This window comes from Crocodylus siamensis, chromosome 8, assembly GCF_052110815.1.
Source record: "Crocodylus siamensis isolate JL-2025a chromosome 8, ASM5211081v1, whole genome shotgun sequence".
In the NCBI taxonomy this organism is placed as follows: Eukaryota; Metazoa; Chordata; order Crocodylia; family Crocodylidae; genus Crocodylus; species Crocodylus siamensis.
The window spans coordinates 53,880,616-53,907,713 of record NC_143402.1 but is presented as its reverse complement, the minus strand read 5'-3'; the positions used below and the strand labels follow the sequence as shown (position 1 = coordinate 53,907,713).

General features: G+C 48.8%; 1 protein-coding gene across 4 annotated transcripts; it reads right to left on the bottom strand.

Moving 5' to 3' along the window:
- Positions 1-83: 83 nt before the first annotated feature.
- Positions 84-25,894, bottom strand: LOC149858592 (uncharacterized). 4 transcript variants are annotated; one of them, XR_016443821.1, is made up of 6 exons: positions 25,781-25,894; positions 24,448-24,574; positions 10,734-10,850; positions 9,532-9,621; positions 2,110-8,375; positions 84-2,029 (listed from the first exon to the last, which is right to left on the bottom strand). XR_016443821.1 is itself a non-coding variant. In XM_090060133.1 (5 exons), exons 1-5 carry the CDS (start codon positions 25,802-25,804, stop codon positions 7,162-7,164), a joined length of 1,572 nt encoding a protein of 523 aa, XP_089916259.1. In that variant the 5' UTR covers positions 25,805-25,894; the 3' UTR covers positions 84-7,161. The 4 variants fall into 4 exon arrangements, 3 of the variants coding, with proteins under 3 accessions (XP_089916259.1, XP_089916260.1, XP_089916261.1); XM_090060133.1 differs by having other exon boundaries at positions 84-8,375; XM_090060134.1 differs by having other exon boundaries at positions 84-8,372.
- Between the last annotated feature and the right edge of the window lie 1,204 nt (positions 25,895-27,098).

Sequence of the window (27,098 nt, the reverse complement as noted above, 5' to 3'; positions counted from 1 at the left end):
AGCAAGATGTCATGGTAGGCTTCAAACCAGGAGGAGATAGATGAGGTTTTAAACAACTGACAGTAGCTTCCAAGTGGCAGGACTTGATTCTCAAGGGGGACTTTATTTATTGGGATATCTGCTGGGAAGGAAAACAGCAGCATACAAGCAATCCAACAAATTATGAGCATGTGTTGGGGATAACTTTTCAATACAGATGGTAGCAAGGCCAACAAGGAGGGGGAAGCTGTTCTTGAATTACTGCTCACAAACAGGGAGGAATTGACTGAGAAAGTGAAAGCTGCCTTTTAATTTTCAATACATTTCCTCTGAACATTTTCTGACAGAAATCCTGAACTCCAGGAAAATGCCTGGGGCAATCTCCCCCTCCTCCCACCTTTTCCTTGGTTTTCAAGAAGGATCTTCCATAAAAAAAAGTTCTTTCCAGAAAACCAGAACCCAAATGGTTGGAAGTGGCTTCAACTGAAATGATTAATTTTGGTCTGTCTCTGAGAAATGAGATCCTCTTCAGCAGAGAGGAAATAGTTCACTGAAAACTAAGTTGAAGAACCATCATAACAATGAAAGACAGTAAAGGATTGGATTTTGTTCACCAAAAAAATCTTAAGTAACCTCGAAAAATGTTCCTTTTGCTGAAAACCCTGTTTAGATGAAAAAAGTATTGATCAGCTTTGTTTTCCAGCACAAAGAGAAGATGCCACCTCTGTCCCCAGGAGGGAAAGGGGCAGCCAGGAAGGGACACCAGGAGTCACCCTGACTGCAGCGTGAGCTGGGCTGAGGGGAAATATTGCTGGCCAGAAGCTGCCCCTCCTCTAATCACAGCTGTTTCTGCCCCATCCCCTGCCCCACAGCCCTTCCAAATGCCCCCTCCCCCAGCCTGGGGCAGAACCAGAGCATTGCGGTGGGTTTCCCAGCCCAAGGGCAGCCCTCGCCTCCCCCCGGGGCTGAGCTGCGTGGGGAGAAGAGCTCACATCTGTGTGGGGCAGTCAAGCCCTCTGCACCCGGGCAGGGCTGTGCGGGGGCTGAGGGAGGGAGCCTTTCCCTCCCCCCGTTCCCCCATGGGGGTCTGCCCCAAAGGTGATGGGACAAACTGCCCCAGCTGTCCCCACCCCTGCCATGGATGGAGGGGGTCGAGTCCCCAGACCAGGGCTGCACAGCCCCAATCCCCTGCCCCCAACCCCCCCCCCACCAGGCTGAGGGGGCAAGTGGAGGGGGGTGGGGCTGGGGCAACTGCCACAACAGCCCCTCTGGAACAAACCATTGCCAGGGCATAGAGGGTGGGCAACTCGACCCCCAAGCCAGTATTTTCTCCTCCGCTAGACATTTTAGATTAAAAAACCTTTCTCATGTTGCCCTGGCCAGTCGTGTTTCAACCCCTGGTGCCCGTGTGGGAATGATTCCTCCTAACCCGGGTGGGGGAGGTGGGGAGGGCAGCTGCCTCTTGGACTCTGCTTAAGCAGAGTCCAAAGTCAAGGTGACAGCAAAGTAGATTTGCACCTTATAGACTAGCCAAAATAGATATACACAGATATGTAAGATTAGAGAGACATATAGAGACAGATAGCACAAGCTTGGTCAGCCAAAGCTCACTTCATCCAATGCTGTGAAAGAAAAGTGCAGAAAAGTGTATAAAGAGAAATGAAAATACCAAATATAAGGATGGGGAGAGGGAGGAGCAGGGCAGTGCTGGGCAAGGCAAACAAACACAAAGTAGTCAATTTGTAAGAACAAAGGAGTCACAAGTAATAGGATAAGAATCCCTGGTCTGTTTAAACCATATGTAACACAATCCAGCTTGTGGGTGATTTCTTGTTCCACAATTTCCTGTTCAAATCAGTTTTTAAAAGTTTGCTGCCTGAGAACACCCACCCTCAGGTCAGCGATGGCGTGTCCAAGGAAGTTGCAGTTTTTGTTCACAGGCTTGTAGGTCTTTCTCAATCTGATGTCAGAGCAGCGTTCATTCTTTCGGTTGTGCGGGGATCCCATCTGCCCGGTACAGACAGTAGAGGGGCCCTGTAAGCAGGTGATGCTGCATACAATGTTGATAGAGTTACAAGTGAATGAATCTCAGATGTTATTTGGTCTAGTGATGATGTAGGCCGTACTTACATTGAGGCACAGAAGGCATCCGGGCCCATTGCAAGGTCTGGTGTCTCAGTGAGACTGTCCACAGTAATGTCTTCAACCTATTCAACCACAGTCAGCTCAGCAGAGGTGTCTGTTATCCTGCGGTCTTTCTGCCCTACTTCACAACTCGATACAGTGAAGCTGCATGGAGAACTTGAGCCTTTTTACTGCTGCCCGAGAATAAGGGAATATTTCCACGACAAGAAGCCACGCAATGACCAACCTGACACAGATCAGACGTAGATACAGGGCAAGGTGGCCAGGTCACAGACTCCAAGTGCCGCAGCCCCATTCTGGACCTGTACAGGAACCATTTCTACTTCCCTGCCCACCCTGAGATTTCCAAAAAAAATAAAATTTACATTACAACCTTAGTCCTGCAGAACAGAAAGCCATACTCACCCTTCAAAAGAACCCATGATACTAATATGATACTGTTATCATGCAACAGGCCGATAAGGTGGGTGCCAATGTTGTCATAGTCAAAACAGTGTGCATACATGAAGCTGAGACAATTTTCCAATCCAGTCTTACAAACTCCTAGTAGGACCCCATGGCATACCATCAGAAGGAACTGGATAAGGTCTTACTGGATCTACCTTAGGAAACAAAGGAGAGGATTGCTGCTTGTTTTTAAGGTAAATTATAAAAACAAAACCACCTTGGCAGTAAGTAGACCATAAAATGGGGTGAATAAGAAAAGGTTGTGGCAAGCACTATTTCAAGACGACAAAGGATGGACATAAGAAATTCTTCCTTCAAGAAAGTTACTTTTCACAGACACACAAAATCCCATCTAATAGACACTTCCCAAATCTACTGAAAAATGGTTAAATCCATTTTCTGAAGCCTTCGTGAAATAAAGAAAATGCAATCAAAGAATGCTTTAGAATTAGCTATGTATAAAACTGGGATATAGACTAAAGGGATAACCAGAGAATTCAAGACAATTCAGGTTGATATGTTGCCAGTGTGTGTGCTACCATCCTCATGCTCTTGAGCCATCTCAGCCAGTATAAGCAATAATCTGTATTGTGTTGTCAGAAGTAGACAAGCAAATAACTGGGCCATGTTTATTCTTGTGCTTTGTATGCAAACAATAAAAGGTTAGGTTATAGACCCCTTTCTTGCACCTCATCAATAGCCAACCTACCAAACACCTGTTGTCCAGATAATCCCAGTGGCTTCCCTGGGTGCCAGCTGCTGTGTGATAGGAGGTTGTTCATACCTCTCTGCCTCTTTTCATGGTACATCACAGGTGATTCCTCTGTGTCAGTAATCTTACTTGGAAGGTAGCAACCTCCCCCCCCACCCCCCCTCCACACACACACAGAGTAAGAGGAAATGGAGAACCATCCCAAAGGACAGGTTATCCAACAATGGGGGTAAGATATGGAAGTGGGGTATATGCATTCCCCAAGCCTGTGTACAATGGGATGGAGTAAATTAAAAACAGCAAGACACTGGGGAAATACAGAAAACAGACAACTCACCTTAAACACTTGAAGATCCCTTAAAGTTTGACAGAGCACTGGCAAGGTACATGTCCTGGTCAGAAGGATTCAAAGTGTTGCATCAGAGCTATAAGCCCAAATGAAGCCACATGCATAATGACAGGACAACATTCTGCCTTTATACAACAGGGTTAACCAAGATATGAGCCATACGCTTCAGAGGCTTGACTAGGAATGTGGGTGTTCTGGGAAGAGATTCTGTTAAGAATCAGAGAGAAGACAGATGGAGGGTGGGGGGCAATGCTGGAAAACAGAAGGGGAGGGAAGGCAGGGAGCCATGGGGGTGCCACAAGACCCCCACACCTGAACCACAGCAAATAGAGCCACCACCTCTGTGCTCCCCAATCCTAGCTCAGATCTGGCCCCCTAGCCCTGCCCTGCTCTGACCTAGCCAATGGCTGGGAGAGACCACTGCCCCTACCCATGAGAGAAGGCTCAGTTCACCAGTGGGATAACTGCACAGTAGCCCAGAGCCAACCACAGCAGGCAGAGGGAAAGTGCTGTCTCCCATAGTGCCCTTAGGCCAACATGGGTCAGAGGGAGGGGTGCTGCTGGTACCCCCCTAAGTTCGCACCTGGGGCTGGTGCCCCCTCACCCTGCACTGAAGTTAATGCATCAGACAGAGGGGGCTACTCTGGGTGTCAGGTTGGTAAATGTCAACGCCCAGCACCAGTGGGACAGCAAAAGCAGCTGTTAATTAAGTGACTGGAAACATGAAGCATTTAAACTGCAGTTATTACTGATGGGTGTCACTGGGAACAGGTTAAAGAGTGCTCCTCTGATGTGACAGAACAAGTGAATTGAACAAGTGAATTGAAAATCCCAAAGGTAGGAAAGTAATCATGCTAAAAATACCAAAAAGTTAAAATTGCACAACAAGCAGCCACCACCATGCTTTTGAACAGGAAGTATTACAGGATCATAGGAAAGCAGGGCTGGAAGGGACTACAAGCAAGGCAGGAACATCCCTGACTAAACCATCCCAGCCAAGCATCTGTCCAAACTGCTCTTGAAAACTCCCAAGGATGGAGAGTCCACTTCTCCAGACAGCCTGTTCCAATGCTTGACCCCCCTCAGTCAGAAAGGTCCTCTCTATCTTCAACCTAAAATTCCCCTGCTGAAGGTCGAGGCCATTGCCTCTAGTTCTGTTGCCTATGACCACACAAAAAAAAGGCCATCTCTACCCTCTCTATAATCACTCTTCAGGTATTTGAAAACTGTTATCAAATCCCTCCTCAGTCTTCTCTTTTCCAAGCTACATAACCATAGCTCTTCCAGTCTTTCCTCATGAGACTTGCTTCCCAAGCCACTAACAGGCCAAATTCATCTCTCCTCATTGGTTAAGCTGAATTTTCTGTGTTCTGGGACAGTGGAAGTTAGCGATTTGAGCCAATCTGCTTCCAGAAGGGTATTTGCTGGACAGCTCCTCAACTCTCACAGTGAAGTTTCCTGCCTCCATCATCTTGTCCTGAATGCAGCTTTCCCAGCTCTCCCCCCAGCATACACTCTGTTATCGAGTTAACTGAATGAAAAAAATTCCCATGTACTTTAACCTGATGGTATCCAGACAAGATTTTTTCCACAAGGAGAGGGTGAATAGACTAAGACATAAGCACATATTAGCAGGTCATAGGTAGAAGGGAACAGTTCGTTCAGTGCTACTATGAGCATAGCTACAACTGCAGCAGGTTCATCATTTAATAAGAACATTAGATGATCAGAACTTGACTTTGACCTCAGCTTTTAAGAGTTTAAAACCAAGCTTTAGTCAATTATAGACTCTATTGAAACTGGTTGTGTTTCAGGCTTCCTAGCAGATACTGCTGTTTTGTTCTCAACTTTTGTCACTGTCTCCCTAATCAGCCTTGACTTCAGGACCCCTGTGGTCTCCGTGTCCCATATCCCTTGAGGCCCTTCAGTCGCAGGTACTTTTGGCCCCAGCTCCTGCTCCTTTTAATGACAGGCATGTGGAACAAAGTCAGCAAAGTGTTTTGGTTGTGGTGTCACTGCACAAGAGGAAAAGCATGGGCAGCCCCCAGCTGGGCTGGACTGGGCTGTGCCAGGGCCTAAATGGAGTGGGGTTGGAGGTGTGGGGGAGCACAGCCTGGAGCTGATCCAGTGAGTAGGGCTTGTTAAGAGAAGCAAAAAAAGCTTCAAAATATTTCCCATTCCAGAACTATAACCTCAGGCTGGACCTTGCTGCTGGAAAATCTGCATTCTCTAAGCTGTTTAGCATTGTAGTAAAAGCCCCTGGTCCTCAAAGGCACTGGCAGTTCTGTCATGATCTTTTCACCCTGGTGTGTGCCTTATTTTCTCTGCCTTGTTGGTATGCTATTTGGCCCTGAGAAGGAAAGGTTAACTTTCACATTGGACAAGATGGGCGGTACTAGTTACAGCAGATAATGGGCCATCAGGAGAGGAGTTAGGGCTGTTTCTCTCTGGAAGGATCCCATGAGGACAGAGAAGGAGCACAATCGATTGGGGGCTGCTTACAGGGATAAGTGCCCAGAAGTGGGGATCCAGGGAAATCAGCCCTGAGGGTGGCACTCCTGCCACTACGAGTAGAAAACAATTTCTCAGAAATGGAGCCCGTCATAGCTTAGTGGTTGAGAGGGAGACAGCAAGAGGGGCTATAACCCAGAAGTCCTCTCTCTCTATCCAAGATGTCACAGGTCTCACCTTGACTACAATCCATGTGTGTGGCTGGCTTTCTGGATGCGCAGGAGACAGGGGTCAGGTGTGGGATACGGGAATAATCTAGGAGACATTTCCAGCCTCCAGGTGGGTCTGGGAAATAAAGTGTCCCTGAAAGCCATAAGGGTGGCAGTTAGTCAGCAATCTCTGTTGGCTCAGCCAGAGGCTAGGCCATTTTAAGATGGTAGGAAAAAGTTAACCCCCTAAAGTTCCCCAAACTGAGCTCTGTTTGAAGAACAGAACTATCCAGGAATGTAGCAGACAATTATTAACAACTCAAGAGGACCACGAGTTACCTGAAAGGATGAATGGGCCTAGAATTGTCATGTAAAAAAGTGCAAGAGGAATAAATATTCAAGGGTCACCTTACTGCGTACAGCTAGGATTGGATGACTGAAGGTATGTCATCTGGTTTCACAGGGGTTTTGGGATTGATACATTGGTATTTATTTCCTGTGCCAGTTAGCTCCGTCAGCCAAGTAGAAGTGAAAGTCTTTTTTGATTTATACTCCTCCCTTGAAACTGCAGCAGTGAAGCTGGAAGAAATATCCCTGGATGCTACAATAGGGGCTACCTACCTGGAAGAAACTAGGGCCCCTGTAGTGTAGCCCTGAGCCCACTTGATCCCTCTCTCCCAACTACAGATCGTAACCCCCAGTACAGCCTGTTTAAGAGACTCCTAGGCCAACACTCCTATCCCCAGCATCTAGTGAATGAGAAGGTGGGAGCATTTCAGGACAGATGCTGGAATCTCTTCTTCCCTCTACTTCAGGGCACAGGCTGTGGGAAGGAAGATGAGACTATAGCTGGCAAAAACAGTCCTGTGTCATTTGTGAGGTTCTAGCTTGTGCGTGCGCTGGTGCTTGGTGAGAACAGAGCTCTGCCGGAAGCTCTTCCCACACTGTGTGCAGTGAAATGGCTTCTCCCCAGTATGGATGCGCTGGTGGACACGCAGGTGGGACAGGTCTTTAAAGTTCTTCCCACATTCCCCACAGTGGTATGGCTTCTCCCCAGTGTGGAGGCGCTGGTGGACCTGGAGATGAGAGGAGTGGTTGAAGCTCTTCCCACAAACTGCACAGTGATAGGGCTTCTCCCCAGTGTGGGTGCGCTGGTGCTCAGCAAGGGATGTGCTCTGCCGGAAGCTCTTCCCACACTCCAAGCAGTGGTATGGCTTCTCCCCCGTGTGCACACGCATGTGGACTTGGAGATGGGACAGGCGGACAAAGCTCTTTCCACACGCCATGCAGCAATATGGCTTCTCCCCAGTGTGCAGGCGCCGGTGGTCTCGCAGGTGGTCGGGGCGGGCAAAGCTCTTTGCACACACAGGGCAGCCAAATGGCTTCTCCCCTGTATGGAGGCGCCGGTGGTCTCGGAGGTGGTCAGGGCGGGCGAAGCTCTTCCCACACGTGGTGCAGCGATAGGGTTTCTCGCCCGTATGCACGCGCAGATGTGTGCGGAGGTTGTCCGGGCGAATGAAGCACTTCCCACACTGGCCACAGCAGTGCGGCTTCTCCCCAGTGTGCATGCGCACATGGTCCTGGAGATGGTCAAGTCGAGCATAGCCCTTCCCACACACAGGGCAGTGATGCGGCTTGTCTCCAGTGTGTAGGCGTTGGTGGTCGCGGAGATGGTCTGGGCGGATGAAGCCCTTCCCACACTCCTGGCAGAGGTGGGGGCGCTCCCCTGAGTGCATTCGTTGGTGCTCAATGAGACGGTATTTGTACCAGTAGCTCTTCCCACAATCAGGGCAGGAGTAGGCTGCTTCCCTTCTGTGGACTGCACTGCGCACCCTGAGCTCCTGTTGGTCCTTGATGCTCTCACCACATTTATACGTCGACTCCCCTGTGTGAGTGCTGCCCTCCTGGCTCCTCAAGCTTCTCTGCCCCTTGAATCCTTTCCTGCACACACAACTCTTCCGGGGCTCAGCTATTTTCTGTCCCCACTGCACAGGGAGATGATTTCTGGCTGGAACCAGCTCCAGGTGTGCAGGCCCATCCTCAGGAGGCTGCTGCTCAGCTCTGCTCAGCATCCCAGCACCTGCTGGGTGGAGAAGAGAACTCATAGATTAGTCCCTGTTCTTCTGGCAAAGGAAAATTCCTGTTGTTCTGTGCTAGGGTGTGCTCAGAGCACAGCCCGACCTTGGGTTCTCTGTGAGAATAAGAGATCCAGTTCCAAATAGTCCTCATGCTGCAGGGGGAGAGGCAGGTCAGTGCACTATGTTCATGTTCCCTAGTAAAGTCTGTGGATTCAGTTTCCATGTGGTTCATTCCCAAATCCAAGCCCCATCTGAATGGACAGAACCACATCCCCTTGGACCTCTTGCAGAGAGATACACATGGGATGTGTATAATGACACAGGATCTGAATGACTCCATGTTCTTTAGGGCTGAGGGTGAGACCAAAGGCCAGAGGCCAGATGCCCTGCTTTAAGGAGAAGCAAGGCTCCCTGAGGGCTTCTCTCCACCACAGCAGTAGGGGTACTCCCCACCCAATCAAGCTTGCTGCCATGCTCCAGACCCAGAAGTTCACCTGTGGCTGGTTCCTGGACCCATCCGAAGAATTACTATCAACTTCTCAGTCTTGAGAACAACATCTGGAAAGTATGAAAAAGCTTCATTGGAAAGCTTCTGGGTCTGGCATGCATCAGCAGACATAGATATGCGGGGCATGCTGAGCACTGCCATTTCTAGGACAAATCACTGCTATAGTATAAGCACATCCTAAGGGCTCCTGAGATTAACAACAGAAGTTAACTATGTCATCCCTCACAGAAATATTCTGGGAAGCATGAACGACACGTGGCCCTGGAGGCTAGGGGGGCACAGCAACCTCCCACAGGCACTGGCGTGGCAGTGGCAAGCAGGGACCACCCACAGGCAGCCGCACTGACATTGGCAGTGAGGGTGGGCCAAGCAGGGACCACCCGCAGGCAGCTGTAGTAATGTTGGTTGCAGGGGGTGGGGGGTGTCTGGCGAGCAGGAACTGCCTGCAGCCGCCCACGTCGTGGGCAGGGGGTGGTGACGGCCCACAGAAGCTGGCGGCGGCTTTGGCGGTGGCCAATCTTGGTGAGGGGCACGTGTCCCCTTGTGCCCCCCTTATGCATTGCCTATGCCAGGAGGGGAGGATTTGCAATTCATGAGCCACACCTGAAATGAGCTGTCCAATTTTCCCATCTGGAATAAGCAGAATCTCTTACCTGGCTGCTGTGAATGGCTTGACTCAGGAAACAAGCATGTGGAGCTTTGCTCTGCCAACAAGTCCCAGGCATCCTTCATGTCAGAACAATCTGTATCAGAACAGAGGCCTTGAGGTTAACTTGCACATGGACTTTAGGTCTGGGGTCCTGTGCATCACAAGCATCACAAGCCCTGAGCCCTCAAGAGATGCATCAGAAAGGAGTTTATATCCCCTAGAACATGAGAGTTCATAAATCCCACCTGCATATGGAAGTCATATAGTACAGCCCAAGATACTGATTAAACACTGCTTTTATACCATTTAATGTCAAACAGGGCTACTGAGGAAAGCTCCAGTTCCAACTAAGCAGGAGAAACCATAAGCAGTGGGTAGGGGAGGTCCATTATAGCTCAACCCTTAATGGCTCCCAAAGCATCTACCTACCATGACAACTGCCCAAGGGCAATGCACATCTCAGCATGATCTGCTGAGGGTATCCAGAGGTATGGTCACCTTGACATGGGGTACCAACTCTTACATCGCTGAATGAAGATGGAAACGCCAGCCCATGATACCACAGGGATAAAAGTTTTTATTTCTTTACTAGCCAACTGCCCATCAAGAATGACCTGGGGAGTGGAGGGGGGAGGAGGCTGGGACGGAGTGCCATCATCTAACACCCCACGCTGCCACTGCGCTGTCTCTTGCAGGGTGCGGGGTGGCGAGCACTGCTGGCCTCGGCTCCCCCACCCTTTGTCCAGTCCTTGGCACAGCTTTGGAATCATGATGGCACTCCCCCATGCTTGGAGCACTCTGACTGGCTGTTTCTGTCAGCCAATCAGAGTGTGAATAAAGCATTATGGGCAGAAAGACGGACTTAGGCTTTTATTATATTAGAATTTATTTTTTAACAGAAGGGGCCTGGGGCTCAATGTCCAAAGAAGGGGGGGATAGGAAACACGGCTAAAGGGATGAAGCGGGATTTTGTGCCACAACAGCCATAATTAACGGAAGAAGGGAAACAGTTACCTGTATCTACATCACTGTATTGAACTGAGTGAGAAGCACACCTGGTTGGACACAGATCAGGGCAGGGGAGGGTGTCTGAGGTCAGTACCTTGGGATGGCAACTCAGGACAGGACTGCAGGGTTGTAGCTCCCTGTCACTTTGGTACTCAGTGGTGCTAAGGAAGTAGGGCCAGGAGAACTTCTACAACTCACCTGGAAACAGGCCCTCAAACCACGCACTTTCTCCAGGCTCCTTATCATCACCAACCCAAAGCTCCCCCTGTCCTTGCTGGATGCGGCAGATCAAGTCTGGTGTGGGACCTTGACATCCTGTGTAGGGAAGAACATAAATGGGGATTATGTGTAGTAACTCTCCACCAAGTGCCCGAAGGGGATTCGGGGAATGGATCCAATGGACACAATCATGTGAAGGAAAATGGAAGGTGGACATGCAGCATTAAGGACATGCCGCTCCATGCAGAAACCTTCAATAAATGATGGCTCATTACTCAGGTAAATGGTGATTTCATGGTCACATCAAATGTAAAGCAACTATAATGAGCTGAGGGTAATCAAGCTGACTCACACTGCTTATATAAGCTTAGAAAATGCAGCAGAGCAGTCTGGGCAACAAACCACTTAGCTGCATCTCTGGCCTCCTTTGAACTTCTACACCTAACCCTGTACACCAAAGTTCTGGCCTGTTACTCTCCTGTCTGTTTCTGCTTGCTCCTGTTCCCAGATCTTGTCCTGGATCAATTACTTGCCCTAACCACAACATCATCTTGACCTTTGGGTTGATGATCTCTCAGACTTGGACTGATACCCAGCTGCAGTAACCCCCTAACCTAGCACGTTTTACTTGGACTGACCTCCTACAGCAGGGGCAGGCAATTATTTCGGGCGGAGGGCCACTTACCCAGTTTTGGCAGGCTGTTGAGGGCTACATGGGTAGTCCCGCCCCTTCACAGGTGCCCTGCCCCTTCACAGGTGCCCTGCCCCTTCACAGGTGCTGCGCCCCCTAGTCACCATCTTGGGACCTATGTCCCAGGGCCAGCACTGCCCATGGGGCCCAGACTGGCAGGGGTCTGTGGAGCCAGGCTGGGCTGCACCAGCAGGGAGAGGGGGGAGCTGGCCTGGCTCCACAGAGCCCCTGCTGGCTAGGACCCTGCGCTCCAGCCACCCTGCTCTGGGCTCCACCGGCACTGGCCCCAGGACACTGGTATGGGCCCCATGCTCCCACTGGCTCCTGCATCTGCTCACTCCCAATGCCCCCCAGCCCCACAGTCCAGGCAGGGAGCAGCACACAGCCCCAACTCCCTGCTTGCCAGCAGGAAAGGAGCTGGTGCTGAGGGCAGGGAAAAGCGGCCCCTCTCCCACCCCATGGCCAGCACTCCCTGCTGCAGCCACTTGCAGCCCATGTGGGCTGTCCTGAGCAGGCACAGGCAGCCCCATGCAGGCTGCAAGTGGCTACAGCACAGGGCGCCAGTCATGGGGTGGGTGAGGGGCCACTTTTCCCATGCTCAGCACCAGGTTGTAACCCGCCTCGCTGCCAGCCTGGGCCCCGGCAGCGGCAGCAGCAGCGGCAGCTGTGGCCCCCCCCACTTGCTATGCTGGGCAGCATTTGCTGCTGGTGCTGCCCGCCCAGAGCTCGCACGCTGGGCAGCCCAAAGATGGCGGTGGCAAACACTCCCCAGCGCGGCAAGTGTGGGGGGCCGCAGCTGCTGCCACCGCCGCACAGCCAGCACAGGGCACAGGCTGGCAGTGGAGCCAGGTTACTTTTCCCTGAGCTCCTCCCCTGCCCTTCCCCCCACCTTACCTGAGGCTCCCATGCCAGGGCAGCCACATGGTCCCAGGCCAGAAGCCCCTGCTGGTACTTACCACTGGCAGGAGGCAGGGCCAGGCAGCTTCCCCTGGGTCCTACTGCCCCTGGCTCCACTCATTTTTGACAGGAACCAAGGGCAGATAAATATTCATTTTCTAAATTTTTTAGGGGCCCCGCGGGCCAGATAGAATAGCCTCGTGAACTGGATTCAGCCTGCAGGCTGTCCTATGGCCTGGTCAACCCCTTACAGCATCAACCACTGAGAAGTATCTAAAGGGTATAAAACTCCCAGTAGCAGCATGAAAAGTGGGCAGCAGTGCAGCAATCTGTGATATAAACAGAAAGAAGACAGAGAAATCTTTCATATATTTTTAAACATCCAAAAGCGAACAAAGAGACTGGAAACACGTACAGATAAAAAATCTAGTAGTCTAAAAGGATGATTATACGAAAACTTTAACAAAGCTTTTACTTTATAACTTGCATACGTGGAACTCTGTCTAACTCTTGTTATTCCTGTTACAGCCACTAAGAGCTTGTCAAATCCTGAAAAATGAACATGGTTACATAAAATCAAAACAGACTACAGAAAAGGAAAATACATGGTTATAAATAAGGAACATGGTTAAACACCTAGAAAGTTTACAGGTAACAAAAGTTATAAATCTAAAAAGCAATAAAGATTACAATTCTAATGGAAAAAAAGAGAAATTACCATAACACCGCATATTTCCTTAGTTCTAAAGACTGGACATTACTAACATGTTATAGCAACAGCTGAATAAAATTACAAAGTCCCTATGGCTCTTTTAGCATTTGATGCAGAGAAAAGCTTTGTGTTTCAGTAAATAATTCATGAGGTGAATATAGTTGCTATAGACCAGGTGTGGTCAAAATGGCGAATCTGGCCAGTGGCCAGACTCCATGCCCCAGCACATCACTCCGGCTGGTCTCCACGGAGACCCCAGGAGCAGCAGGCCCTGACAGCTCAGGGCCAGCGACTCCATGAGAGCAGCGCTGGCAGGGTGTGTGACTGGGTGGGGACCTGCTCCGGGGCCAGGATTTTACAGCAGTGATAGCAGGGGCCAGAGCCAGGAGAGATCTGCAATCTGCTGCCTGCAAGCCCCATGTGCAGCGGATTGCACCTTTACCCCAGCTCTGGCCTGTGCTGCCACTGCCCCGAAGTCCCAGCCCCATCCTCAGTCCCAGTGTGCACCCTGCCAGTGCTGCTCAGGCCAGTCTCCATGGAGACTCTGGCCCCGAGGCATCATGGCCCAGTAGCTCCTGGGGTCTCCATGGAGGCTGACCACAGTGACACAGGCAGGGGCTGCTGGGAAACGGAGTCCATCACGGATGTGAGCCAGCCTGCCCCTGCTATATACAGAGCCCACTTCTAAGAGCTGTGACCAATAATATGCTATCCAATCCATTTCCCTTGCAACGGGAACTTGACAAGGTTGCCCATTATTACCCTTCTATTTGATTCAACATTAGAACCACTGACAATAGCTATAAGAAATAAGCGTGATATCAGAGGCATCAGGAGAGAGGTAGGAGGCAGTGAACATAAGATCCTGTTACATGCAGATGATGCACTAATATTTCCATCACAGCCTGAGAGATCAGCTCTTGCCATCTAATCACTGATCAACAATCTTAGCAATCTCTCTAGATGTAAAATTAATTGGAATAAATCATGAGTTACTCTGACTAAATAAGTATGCCACAAAGGATGTGTTCAGCAAATGACTGTTTCAATGGCAATCAGAACACATTACATTTTTGGGGTGTTAAAATACCCAAGAATGTTAATGCAATTGTCTTGCAAAACTTCCAGAAGCTTCTCAATAGTATATTATAGGACTTGGACAAATGGATCACTTTGGCAATATCCTTGGGAGATGGAGGCGTTAACATTTCAAAAATGCATGCCCTGCCTTACCCAATTCACTTATTTTGTAACCTACACGTTGTAATCCCGAATCCTATTTTGTTGAACATTAGGTTGCTTTTAACACATTTGTATGGGGAAAGGATAAAAGAGTTCAATTTTCATTAAAAAAAAGATACAACTACCAATTGAAATGTGTGGCTTTCATCTTCTGAATTTCTGAGGAAATCATAATCACAATGCCTTATTAGTAAGTCAGGCTATGTACTGGATGACTGGTAACTCACTCCTGTATGGGTGGAAATTGAGCAAGCATTTGTGTTTCCCTTTCCATTAGGGACTATCATAAGGTCTACTTAACATCATCTTCCTAATTCATTGACTGTTAGGGGCTGGATTCTCTAATCCCTATAATTTTGCAGCCCAACAAATTTAGAAAATTTTAGCAGATTTACTGAAGCTCCATCCTTCATTATTCAAAAGGACTCTATTGGGACAATTCCTTGTTTTTGGGATACAAGTCTCTACAACAAGGGCTCTTCCAGGGGTGGTTCTGATGCCCCCTGGTGGCTGCCCAGCCTTTGCCAACCTGGCTCCCTTTGGGCAGTCTCCCATTTACTTACCCGCCTTGATGTTATTAACTTTTAAGGAAAAGAAAGCTGCCCCAAAGCTCCCAAGCCTAATCCTACTCTTATGACCACAGGTATCCATGGTCATTGCCTTTAGGGCTAATTTTTTGCGCTCCTTCCTCCCTGATACCCATGCCATGCCTCGCAGATGCCATGCCAATATGGGCCCTTCCTGGGCTATGGGCTCCCCACCCCACTCCTCACTATGGGCTCCTTGGCCCCCATCTGTGGTCTCTGACCTTTGGTCTCCCTAGACCAGGGTTGGGCAAAATACATCCCGTGGGCCAAATCTGGCTCACCGACAGATTTGATCTGGCCCGTGGGTAGATAGCCACCAAGTCACCGCATCTCGCCCACAGACAGCTGGCAGCTCTGGCCACTGCATGGTGCCAGGTGGGTGGGACTGCTTCTACCCAGCAGCATCAGGCATCAGCTGTGGACCTGGGCAGGGCTTCTGCTGCAGTGGGGCAGGGGAGATGGATTAATAGGTCCCCAAAGCTCACTACGTGGCCCTCCAGCCAAAATAATTGCCTACCCCTGCCCTAGACCCCGGTCCTGTTCCTATGCCAATTGAGATCTCCAGGCTCCCTGGCCCCAGCAGCCTCTGGCTGTGGCCCTCCTCAATCTTTGGGCTCCCAGGCCCTGCTGACAACTGCCCATTCTGGGCTACAGACCTCGCTGGGCTCTTTGGCCCTGCTGACACTCTCCCCCTGTGGGCTTGGGCCCTCTGGCCCCCAGTTCTGCCCCTCTGCAGGCTATGGGCTTACCTGCCCCTGTTCCAGGCCTCTCTCTTCCACGGCCTGCCTCCCCCAGCTCCGGGCACTTCCACTTCCACCCCTATTCCTCTGGCCCCTCTCTCTGGGCCAGCTGGACCTCCAGGCCATGGGCTCACCCACCATTGATCCCAGGCTCTGTGCTGCTCACCAGCTCAGCTGTTCTGCTAGGAGCCCTGCTGCCAGGAGCTCCCCTATGTCTCTGGCTCCTGGGGCTAAACTGTCTGACCAGCTCAAGCCTTGGGTTTATATGGCTCAAGCCTAGCCCCCTTCTGGTCAGGTGTCTCCTTAATCTGCCCTTCCACACCTGCAAGCCGCTTCTCCACCAGCCTTTCGCCTTGTAAGTCACAGGCGCACTGTTGTGTCTTATTGTATTTGCCTTGCACTGTCCCTTTAAGGCCAAAGCCCTCATGTTCTGCACTGCAGGGTTCAGTCTGTTTTGTGGCAGGTTTTGCAGCACTGGAGACTCCATTCTCCCTGCCACGAGGAGCCAGGGGACATATTCTTGGTTCCTCTCACTCACCAGGACTGGGCTGGGTCAAGGTCAGGGACAGAACGAGTCTAAGTTTTGCAGAGGGCAACTGTTAAGATCCACCCTGGATATGACTCCAGACTTATATTAATAAATACTTATTAGTTCAACACAGCAGTGTCCAGAGTGTTGTTGCTGAACTCACAGCATATCATCTGGCAATGAGGATGGGATCGCTTGCTAAAGACACCCCTAGATTGTGAGGACATTTTGAGACCAGGCTGTGTTTTTGTGAGGATTTTTTTCCCCCTCCATATTAGTGCTGATGTTAGTTAAAATGGCTACATTGGGGCACACAGAAGAATTTGAGGCGAGCCAGCCGGCTTCATGGGACTCTTATGCTGAGAGGCTATCCTATTACCTGGAAGCCAACAACGTGGATAACCCAGCACAGAAATGTGCGATCCTCCTGACAGTCTGTGGTGCCAAAACATTTGCCACTGTTTGTTTCCTCCCAGCACCTGCCTTACCAAACACTACAACTTTTGCTGAACTAATTGCTCTGCTAAAGGCACATTTTTGCTGAAGGCCATCTGCTACCCTGCAGAGATTTCATTTTTTTTAAACGGAACCAAAAGGCCAAGAAAGGCATAGCAGATTACCTGGCTGAGCTCCCTTGCCTTGCTGAATTTTGAGAGTTTGGTGATCTCCTGAATGGCCTGTTTGCTATCGTCTTATCTGTGGGGTTCAAGATGAAGCACTCCAATGTCACCTGCTCTCTGAACCAAATTTGACCTTGGCTACTGCACAATAAAAAACCTTGGCAGCTGAAGCAGCATCCAATAACATGAGAGAAATTCACCAACTGCTCTTCAGCAATGTCCACTTACTCCAGAAGAGGTCAAGAATCAGATCAACACCAGCAAATTCAGTAAATTATACCCTCACCAACAGCATCACGCAAAACAATTAATCCACAGACACGTTTGAGTTGTGGCGGGCAACATAGATGGAGGGAGTGCGGGTTTAGGAATATGGAGTGTCACACCTGCAAGAAGGGCCGCATACAGAGGGTTTGCCACTTAAAGGCCCATTCTGGAAGACAGAAAGACTGAGGCATATGTATTCACTCCCAAACCACTCACAAAGTAGAGTCCTCCCCAGAACGTGAGGTACAAAAACTATATTTATTCAAAATGTTGGCGTTGTTGGAACTAAAGGTTCTGAGATGTTTGCAAAGGTAGTGATAAATGGACAGAAGTGCAAAATGGAAGTGGATTCAGGTTCAGCAGTATTCCTCATAGATGAAAACGCATTCTTCCAGTTGTTTCGGCACCCTCCCCCCAAGTTATTGAAACCTGAGTGTCGCCTGCATGATTACAACAGACAGACTGTGGAAACTTTGGGTAGCTTCAGTATCAATGTCCAGTATGGATCTGTTAGACAGCATCTACCCCTTATTGTCACTAAGGGTTCCCACAAAAGCCTTCTGCAAAGAAACTGGTTCTCACCATTGGCAATCAGTATTCAAGGCATACACAGTCTCCGCACAGGTCTGGAAAGGCTCGCAAGCGAGTTTCCCCGGGTATTCTCCGAGGAATTAGGAACTTAGTCCGGTCCACCTGTGACATTCCAAATGGATCCTGTGATAGCACCTATCTTTATGAAGGCTTGGCATGTACCTTGGTACTGTAGCCAAAAACTGCGGCAGAATCAGATCACCTTATTACACAAGTGGTCCTCAAGCCAGTTGTACATACAAGCTGGGCCGCACCAACTGTTCCTATTTTAACACCTAACAGCAGTGTTCGCATCTGTAGGGATTACAAGTGCACTGTTAATAAAGCACTTGAGCAGAACCTGCACCCAGTGCCTGCCATTAACCAGTTACTATCTGGTCTTGCTGGAGGGAAGGCTTTTGCTAAACTTGGCCTCGCTTAAGCCTATCAGCAATTGATAGTGGACAACAAGGCTGCTGAGGCCCAAACAATAATTACACACCGGGGAGCGTGCCGTGTCAAATGCCTCCAGTTTGGAATTTCTGTGGCACCAGGAATTTTCCAGTGGTTCACAGAAAAAATGCTAGCAGGAATTCCCAGGGTTGTTCCATACTTCAATGATGTGTTGATCATGTCAAGAGAAACTCACTGAGACTCAGAGAAGTTTTACAGAGGTTGGATAAAGAAGGTATCAGACTAAAACAAGAGCTGTCAGCTGGAAGTTTCCAGTATCAACTTTCTGGGCTATCAAATTGATGCTTCTGGTATTCACCCAGTTGAAGACAAGGTAAAAGAAATACATGATGGCCCTATACCAAAATGCAGACAGGATCTTCAAGCATTCCTACGACTTCTCAGTTTTTAGCACATCTTCTTGAAAGACAAAGCCACCATAGCACAGCCCCTTCATCATTTATTGGATAACGGAGTTCAATGGAAGTGGACTTACCAACACACAACAGCTTTCCAGGGTGTCAGGAAGCTGCTGAGATCAGACTCTGTCCTTGTTCACTATGATGAGCAGAAGACATTGTCCATTACTTGCGATGCCTCGCCATTTGGTGTTGGCACTGTCCTTAGACTCACACTGCTTGATGGCACAGATGCACTTGTTGCTTTTTACTTGAGAACAATGACTTCAACTGAGAGAACTACACATAGATTGATACAGAAGCATTGGCAATCATTGCAGGAGTAAAAAAATTTCACAGTTATGTTTATGGCTGCAAATTTAAAATCCGAACAGACCACAAACCCCTTCTTGGCATTTTTACTATGGACAAACTAACTCCTCCTGTTCTGTCTCCCTGTATGCAACGTTGGAGCATCATGCTAAATGCATTTGACTATATACTCATGTACTAGCCTGGAAAAACAAGTGCAAATGCTGATGCATTGAGCCGCCTACCACTACAAATAGCTGATTGTGCTACTCCCCTGCCAGCGGAAGTCCTCATGCTGGAATCCAAGCCAGAAGCCCCTCTGCAGGCTGATCAGATAGCAAGGATGATTGTAGAAGACCCTACCCTTACCTGTGTCCTCAGCTGGGTGTGGAGGGCCTGGCCTGCAGAAAAAATTGGCTGAGAAATTCAGGCCATTTTCATCAAAGCAGCATGAGATGTCTGCACACAAGGGGTGTCTCTTGTGGGGAAACTGTGTTGTAATCCCAGAAGCAGGACGCCAAATCATACTGACAGCGCTGCACGCAGCACACCCAGGCTTTGTGAGGATGAAAGCACTGTCTAAAGGTAGTGTGGTGGCCAGGTATGGACAATGACATAGAGAGGGCTGTAAGGAAGTACAGTGTTTCCATCATAATTCACCGAAGGCACCAGTATTCTTGTAGGAGATGACAAAGGAACCACGGTCATGCAACCACATTGATTTTGCTGGCCCTTTCCAAGGTAAGAACTTCTTAATTGTGGTTGACTTGTACTCAAAATGGCTTGAAGTGATTACTGTCTCAACTCTTACATCAACTGCCACTATAAACAGCTCTCCAGCAGCTGTTTGCAACCCATGGGGTGCCCGACACTACCGTTTCTGATAATAGTGGCAGCGCATTCACCTCAGCAGAGTTTCAAGGTTTTGCCAGTCACAACGTCATTCGAATGGTTACCATTGCACCTCACAGGCCACAGGCCAGTGGGTAAGCTGCGCAAACGGTACCAACCACAAAAGATGCACTGAAAAGGATTGTTGTAGGAGACTGGCCTGCCAGACTGGCTCAACATGTAATTCCTGGCCCTACAGCAGGGTCTGGCCCATCAGAGCTTCTTATGGCATGTCTTGAGACGATGACCCTTGACCGTGTGAACCCAGACCTTGTGAGAGACATGCAGTTCAGGAAAGGAAAAGAGTTGGACTCTGCATTGGCATTTGGTACTTTATGGTTTTTTGTTTCACAAGAGACTGTGTTTGCTCGGACCTATGGGACAGGCCCACAGTGGGTTCAATCTAAATTGTAAGCACCACAGGACCCATATCATATACAGTCCAGACTGACAACAGACAATTTTCAAGACATCACGCAGACCAGCTGCATGGGTGTTCTCCTACTGATAATCCTACACCTGAGCAATCTCCAGGCACTAATCCACCACTGACAGACATGGAGTCACTGGGGAAGTGCCTACCTGTTTCCACCAACTCAAACCTTATTCCATCACCGTCAGAGGGAAGCATCGCTGTTGATTCCCCAGACAGGCTGACAGGGCCATCATCTGCTGAACCCCTCACTGAGTCAGGCTCTACGGAAAGACCACAGCGAAAGCAGCCCTCCCAAATGGTTGGCCAACTAATCTGTCTAGGGAGAAGGGGTGTTATGTCTTACTGTATTTGTCTTGCACTGTCCTTTTAAGGCCAAAGCCCTCATGTTCGGCACTGCAGGGTTCAGTCTGTTTTGCGGCAGTTTTTGCAGCACTGGAGACTCCATTCTCCCTGCTACAAGGAGCCAGGGGACATATTCTTGGTTCCTCTCATTCACCAGGACTGGGCCAGGTCAAGGTCAGGGAAAGAGCAAGTATAAGTTTTGCAGACTGGGCAACTGTAGGGCAACTGTTAAGATCCACCCTGGATATGATTCCAAAGAGTTATGTTAATAAATACTTGTTAATTCAACACAGGAGTATCCAGAGGGTTGCTGCTGAACTCACAACATATCATGCACCAAGCGCCCTTGCCACAGTCCCACAAATTGATATGGGAAAAGTAGAAAAGGTATCATGCATGTACTAAATCACAGTAGGGAGTCAGATTAAATCCTTTTCCAAGTTATGTGATGAATTTGACCTTCTGAAAAGAGCTGCATGACAATACATACATGCAGTTGCATCATTTATTAAAAAACACTTTGGACCCAAGGCTTTAGGTATAGCAAATGCTCCAGATGCATTTTTTTTTGCCTTGAAATCTGCTTCTTTCCCCCTTCTGTGCCATCACTCTATGAATATATAATGCCATATAAGAGATCTGGTACGGACTATTTAAGCCTGAAATGGAAACCTAGCTCTCCAGATGACAGTATCCCAGTGGAAATAAGCAATTCATAATAGTCAAACAATGACAACTGATCTTAGACTTCATCTTATCAAAAATCAATTTTGTCTGCACTGGATTGTCTCTAAACTTAAAAAAAAAAAAAAAAAAAAATCAAATATCCTGCCAGTAGACCCATGTTGGAGATCTGATGCATTGAAAGCTACCACACTTGGTCACCTGTTTTGTCATGTTCTGTTATCAGTTCTTTTTGAAAATAAATTATAGCTAGAGATAATGTGGTTTAGCACACAGCACTGATACCTTTAGCAAATGCGTGTTCTTGGGTAAATTCCCAAGAAATTCAAACTGAATCTTTCCCAAATCACACAAATGAGCCCTTAGTAGATTACTGCATTGGAAAACAGGACATCTCCAAATGTTGAAACTTGGTACAATAGCATGCCACAGCTGACATCTATGCAGAGTCATGTTTAGCAGACTTAACTGTTCTGAAGATTTTGGTGCAAGTTTGGAAGGAATTTTTGCAATTTTTTTTAAGCTAGATTGTGTTTCTCATTGCATGACTCTCTTTCCCTCTTCTTTCTCTCACCTATTCCCTCCTTGTTTTTTCTTCCCTTTTACTGCTTATTGTTTGAGATGCAGTTTGGTTTTACATGTACAGTTGATGTATATGCTTTTCTGATTTTTATATTTTTTTTTTTAATCAATTAAAATGAAAAAAAGAAAATTAGTAACAGGTGGCCTGCCTGTTAAAACAACTTTACCAAGTTTCAGGGACTTGTTCCTGAAAGCAAGGGGATCCAACATCTGTAGCTGGTTTTGTCTGCCTGAACAAGATTTTAGTGTGAATGGAACACCAACTGATGATGCAGGAGGTGGCCTTAAATACTTATGTAGAAAATAAGCCTATTTTCTATTCTATTATTTTATGGTTGGGCCAGCTACAAGCAAGTCAAACTGAACTTAAATCTGTTCATGTCCCTGTTCTTTACATCTATGTACCTATCTTGTCCATATCCTAGCCCTAAAGATCTCCTACCTATGGATGTCCACATGCCTGTTACTAGATCCTTAAGTTCTGTTGCCTTTGGCTTAAATGCTTAAGATTACTTGCCCTAGTCATCCCTAATGTAAAAATGAAATGGTGAATTATTAGTTTAGATGGAAAAAAAAGAAGAGCTACATAACAAAGTCAACCTACAGTCATATTACCATCAAAAAGACTGATGCAGATACACTTTGGGAAGCAGGAAAGAAGAATGTACTTATAGCCACTGAAATCAAATCACTTCAGGCAAACCAGGTGGGAGACCTGGGGGCTCAAGGAGCTACTGAAGGATAAACAGGAGTCTTCAATACGTGGGTCTGATGGATTTGGGCCAAGTCATTTACACAGAAAACATGACAGCTGTGAGAAGGGCAGTAACAGCACTGAACGACTTGTATGACAAACTGAACAGTAGAGAGGATGAAAAAAACAATTGATACATCGGCTAAAACCAGTTACGGATGAAAAAAAGCTCCTGTTTCTAACAGCGATAGCAAAACGGATAGCAGCTAGTCTAAGAGAAAAATGGCAAGTCAGAAAGATATTTTGAGAATTTACTGAAAGGAGAATATATTCCAGAGAATGTTGCATCTGTTGGCACTGTAACAGATTTGTAGTTGAAATCCCATTTGACAATACAGAAGCAATCAGGAGAGCAGAAATTAAACTGGAAAAAAAAAAAAAAAAAGGAAAATAAGTAAGTATATGCACAACCTGTGGAAGTTCCCAAAGCATTAGGTGATAGAGGGGAATGGTGGTTAGTTCACTGATTCCAGAAAAGTGTATAGGAAGAAAAGATTCTAGATAAATGGCGATTGCATGTCAGATCACTCTTCTTGTGCAACAAAAAAAAAAGGGAGTAACACTCGAAGTTTCAATGACATGAAAACAAAGTTAATTAGCCACTTGTTGAAAAGCAATGAAAATTTTTTGCAGCTAAACCCAGGAGGACAACAGTCAGTGATACAAAGTTTGGTTTTAGAAAAGGAAATAGTTCAAAAAAATCCTCAGGTACTTTCAAGATAAATAACAAAGAATCAATCACTCTAGTCCATGTAGTCATTGTAGACCTAGGGCAGTGGTGTTCAGCCTTTTGGCCCCACAGGTTGAGATGTTGCAGCTGGTTGGTGGGCCAGAGGGGCCCCATGCACTGGGACTCAACCCCATGCCACCTCCCTTCAGCCCACACCCCTGAGATCATGCCCTGTGCTGCATCCTTGGCCTTGAGCTCTCAATCTAGCACACAGGCCCATGCTATCCAACCTGCAGGGCTCCCCATGGGTCCAAAAGTTTGGCAACAGGGGGAGGCCACCACTCTTCCACAGCCAAATTTTTAGAGCTATGAGAAGGCTTGTGGGACAGATGACAGAGTCAAGGGACTGAGTGCCCCAGATCAAGGAGAAAACAAAAATTAAGGAGGTCCAGAAGGAAGGTCTTCAGTGAAGCTGGAAGAAATTGAAATCACCAGAAAAGTACATTAGATTTGTACAATATCTGGATGCAAAGTTTCCACACATGCCAGAAAGAATCCCTATAATAAAAAGCCTTTCAAAGTAAAAGTGGTTTTCACCAGGGATCTGCTTTCAGACCATTTATTTGAATTGCAGGGATGTTTGTCACTGGAGAAAAGCTTAGACAGGCTGCACTTGCAGGTGTCATCCCAAAATAGGGGGATTTAGGAAAAAAAGCAAGACATTTTTAATAGGATGGCAGAGCAAGCTTAAGAACATGGGTCTTAAAGTAAACACAGCACAGACAGGAACTGTGGTCTGTGGAGATGGAGATGTTAGAAAGGCCATAAACAGAAACTCCTTGTTGGAAAATTTGGGGTTTTATCATATGCAAAAATGTCCCCAGAAGATGTGATGAGAGAGTGGAAAAAGGAAGTGGACTAGATACCATAGACATGCAAACCAGGACAGATAAATATCTGGATAAAATACAACAGGAGAGAGAATGAGGAAGGAAGTAAGAAGAATTCCTTGAGTTCCTCACCATCTATGGGCTGGAGATGGTATGGAACTGCTGGGAAGGCAAAGGGAGACCACCCTGAAAAGTAACTGCTAAATATGGAAGAACCAGGAATTAGACTGAGAGGAAGAGGTGGATCAGTTAAAGGAGGATATGAAAATATGAAAGGGAACATATCAATGACAGAACAGCGGGGAAAAGAAGGTAGTTTAAACCATCAGCCCAACATTCCTGAGGAGGAGACTGTAGACCCAGGAGAGGAAGGGGGCGTTTCTAAGCTCACAGCTCTGGGGTGGGGAGCAAGAAACAGAACTTTACCCAGAGAAAGAAGGGCTTGGTAATTCCTCAGCATCTGGTCCCGGTAAAGCACCTTGTCTCCATCTTCCAGCAGCTCCCACTCCTTCTGGGTGAAGTACAGTGCCACGTCCTCAAAGGCCTCCCGGAGCTGCAGGCACAAGCAGTACACAGTCACCCCCTTCTGATCCAGCCGCTATAGCCCTGATCCTTATGCCACACTATAAAGATTGGTCAGCCTGGCTACACCTGCACATGGATGTAAAGCTTCCCATCCCTCAGCTGCCATACATGCTCCAGCAAAGTCCCTCATGTGGACACAACATAGGCAGGGACCTACCTAAATCTGGCAGAAGTGCAGTGTGCAGCAGCTCCTTTAATCTTGCTCTTTTTGCTGCCCTCCCCAGCTGCTGATTGATAAAGAGGTCCCAGCAGCCCTGCTGCTCAGCCAGGAAGCAAAAGCCATGTTTTTAAACATGCTGCTGTTTTTGTCTCCCACTGCTGATGGGCTGAGGGGCCCTGGCAGCCACGCCGCTTGCTGCTGATCAGACTGCATCTATACTAAGAGGTACAGTGGTGCTGAAAAAGCACTGTTTGGTTGGTTCATTCCATATTATCCAGGAGGCAGCGCATCTCTGCTGGTGTGGGCTGTGCCTATGAAAGGGGGCACAGCCACCATCACTGCATCTCTGTGGTGCAGGCAGCCTGAGTCTCTCCTGGGGAAGCTTTCCAGTGGCAGGGAAAACCTCTGGCCTAGGAGGCATCTCCACTTATGTCTCTGGGCAGCTTCACCGGGCAGCATCCACAGGCTCCCTTGACTCATTCTGGGAGTAGCCTTCCCAGCCCCTTGCTTTGAACCTAAAACCCTCACTCCAGCCGTTTCCTTTTTATTCGTCCCAAGCAATCAGCTGGCGTGTCCCCACTGAGGGGGCTTACAGCACTCACAATAGGCCTGCGCTCATGATCTACCCTGGGGGTCAGCAATGGTTTTGGGCAGAGTGCTGAAAACACCCACAACCTCGACCTGTAAGATGTGGGTGCCTGGGGCAGATGGTGGGGGAGCCACGAGGCGCCCCATCCATCCCTGCTGAGGCAGTGTGCCCCCGCCCCTTCCCTGCCATTCGCCCCGAGGCGCGCGTGCCAAGCGAAATGCCTTCGAGCGCCACACTCCGGCCCCCGTGCCCGGCGGGGGGCTGCCTACCCCTGCAGGGTCTAACCCTACACCAAACAGCCCCTCGGAGCGTGCCCGGGAACGCACCGCCCCAGGGAACCTCCCCGGCCTTCCGCGCGGACCCGGGGCAGGAAGATCTGCAGGGCGCGGAGCCGGACCCGCGGGACAGGCAGAGCCCGGCCCTACCTGCGCTGCTGCGGCGGCGTCCATCCCTGCCCGCTCAGCCCAGGGCGCAGGCGGGAGCAGGAGCACCCCGGGCCCCGCCCCGCCCGTCGGTGACGTCACCGCCGCGAGAGGCGCCCAGCGCGCAGGCAGAGGGCGGGGCCATCGGGGGTTGGGGGGGAAAAGAGCAGCCTCCGCCGCCGCTCTGGTGGCACTGGAGGACCGCGACTCTACGGTCGCCCCACCCCGCCCGGGCTCTCGTTGACGCGTTGTTCCCCAGCCAGTGTAGCCGGTGTGCAATAAGGATCGCATTTGTTCCATCATTTAACCCTTGTGTGATGTATGATCAATCGCAGTAAAAGTGTTCAAAATGCACCATCGTTTTTGAGGGTTACAGGTCGTGGCCATGTCAGTCTAAGGACATGCGCGGACAAGGTTCTTTGGGTAAATCTGATATTTTTTACTAGACCGACTCAAATAGTTGGAAAAAGAAGACTTTTTCCAACTATTTGAGTTGGTCTCATAAAAGATACCAGATTTACCCAAAGAACCTTGTCTGCCATCATTTTTAAAGCAGCTGATTGGTGCAGCATCTCCCCTAGCTTGGGAAATATATCTGCCCTCCCCATGACAAAACGCATGGATGCATATACACATGTGCAGGCATGCACACACACCTGTGCACTTCCAACTGAACACGTGCACATACATGCTTCTGCACATGTGTGTGAACACAAGCATGCACACACATGAAAACACCCATACTTATGTGCACAGGCATATACACATGTACACACATACACACATTTTCACATGTGCACACACAGTTGTACATGTGCAATATCTGGGACTGATTATCTGTAATATACTGATGGGCGTGAGGAAGGAGGAAGGGAGGAAGCCATGCTCTCATCCAACAAGCCGGAATCTGTACCAACTGAGCATCATCCAGTGACCCAGAGTAAGAGACGGCGGGTCATCGTCATAGGGGACTCCCTCCTCAGAGGAACGGAGGGACCCATCCGCCACACGGACCCCAGTGTGAGAGAAGTGTACTGTCTCCCAGGAGCCAAGATTGGGGATGTCACAGGGAAGATCACTGACCTCATCCAGCCTTCCAGCTACTATCCTATGGTCCTCATCCATGCAGGAACCAATGATGCGGCCCAGAGTAGTCCAGACCAGATCATGGATGACTACATGGTTCTGGGAGCCAAGCTTAGAGAGTTGGGGGCCCAGGTGGTCTTTTCATCCCTCCTCCCGGTTAGTGGAGGCCGTCAGTGGCAGAGCGCCTGCATCCGTGAGGTGAACTGGTGCCTCTGGAGTTGGTGTCGTCACGCTG

Coding starts and splice junctions, on each gene's coding strand:
- LOC149858592 (XM_090060133.1), bottom strand. CDS start 25,804: ATGGACGCCGCCGCAGCAGCGCAG. Junction 24,575..25,780: donor ACGCCGCCGCAGCAGCGCAG/GTAGGGCCGGGC, acceptor TTGTGCCTGCAG/CTCCGGGAGGCCTTTGAGGA. Junction 9,622..10,733: donor GTTTGAGGGCCTGTTTCCAG/GTGAGTTGTAGA, acceptor GTTCTGATACAG/ATTGTTCTGACATGAAGGAT.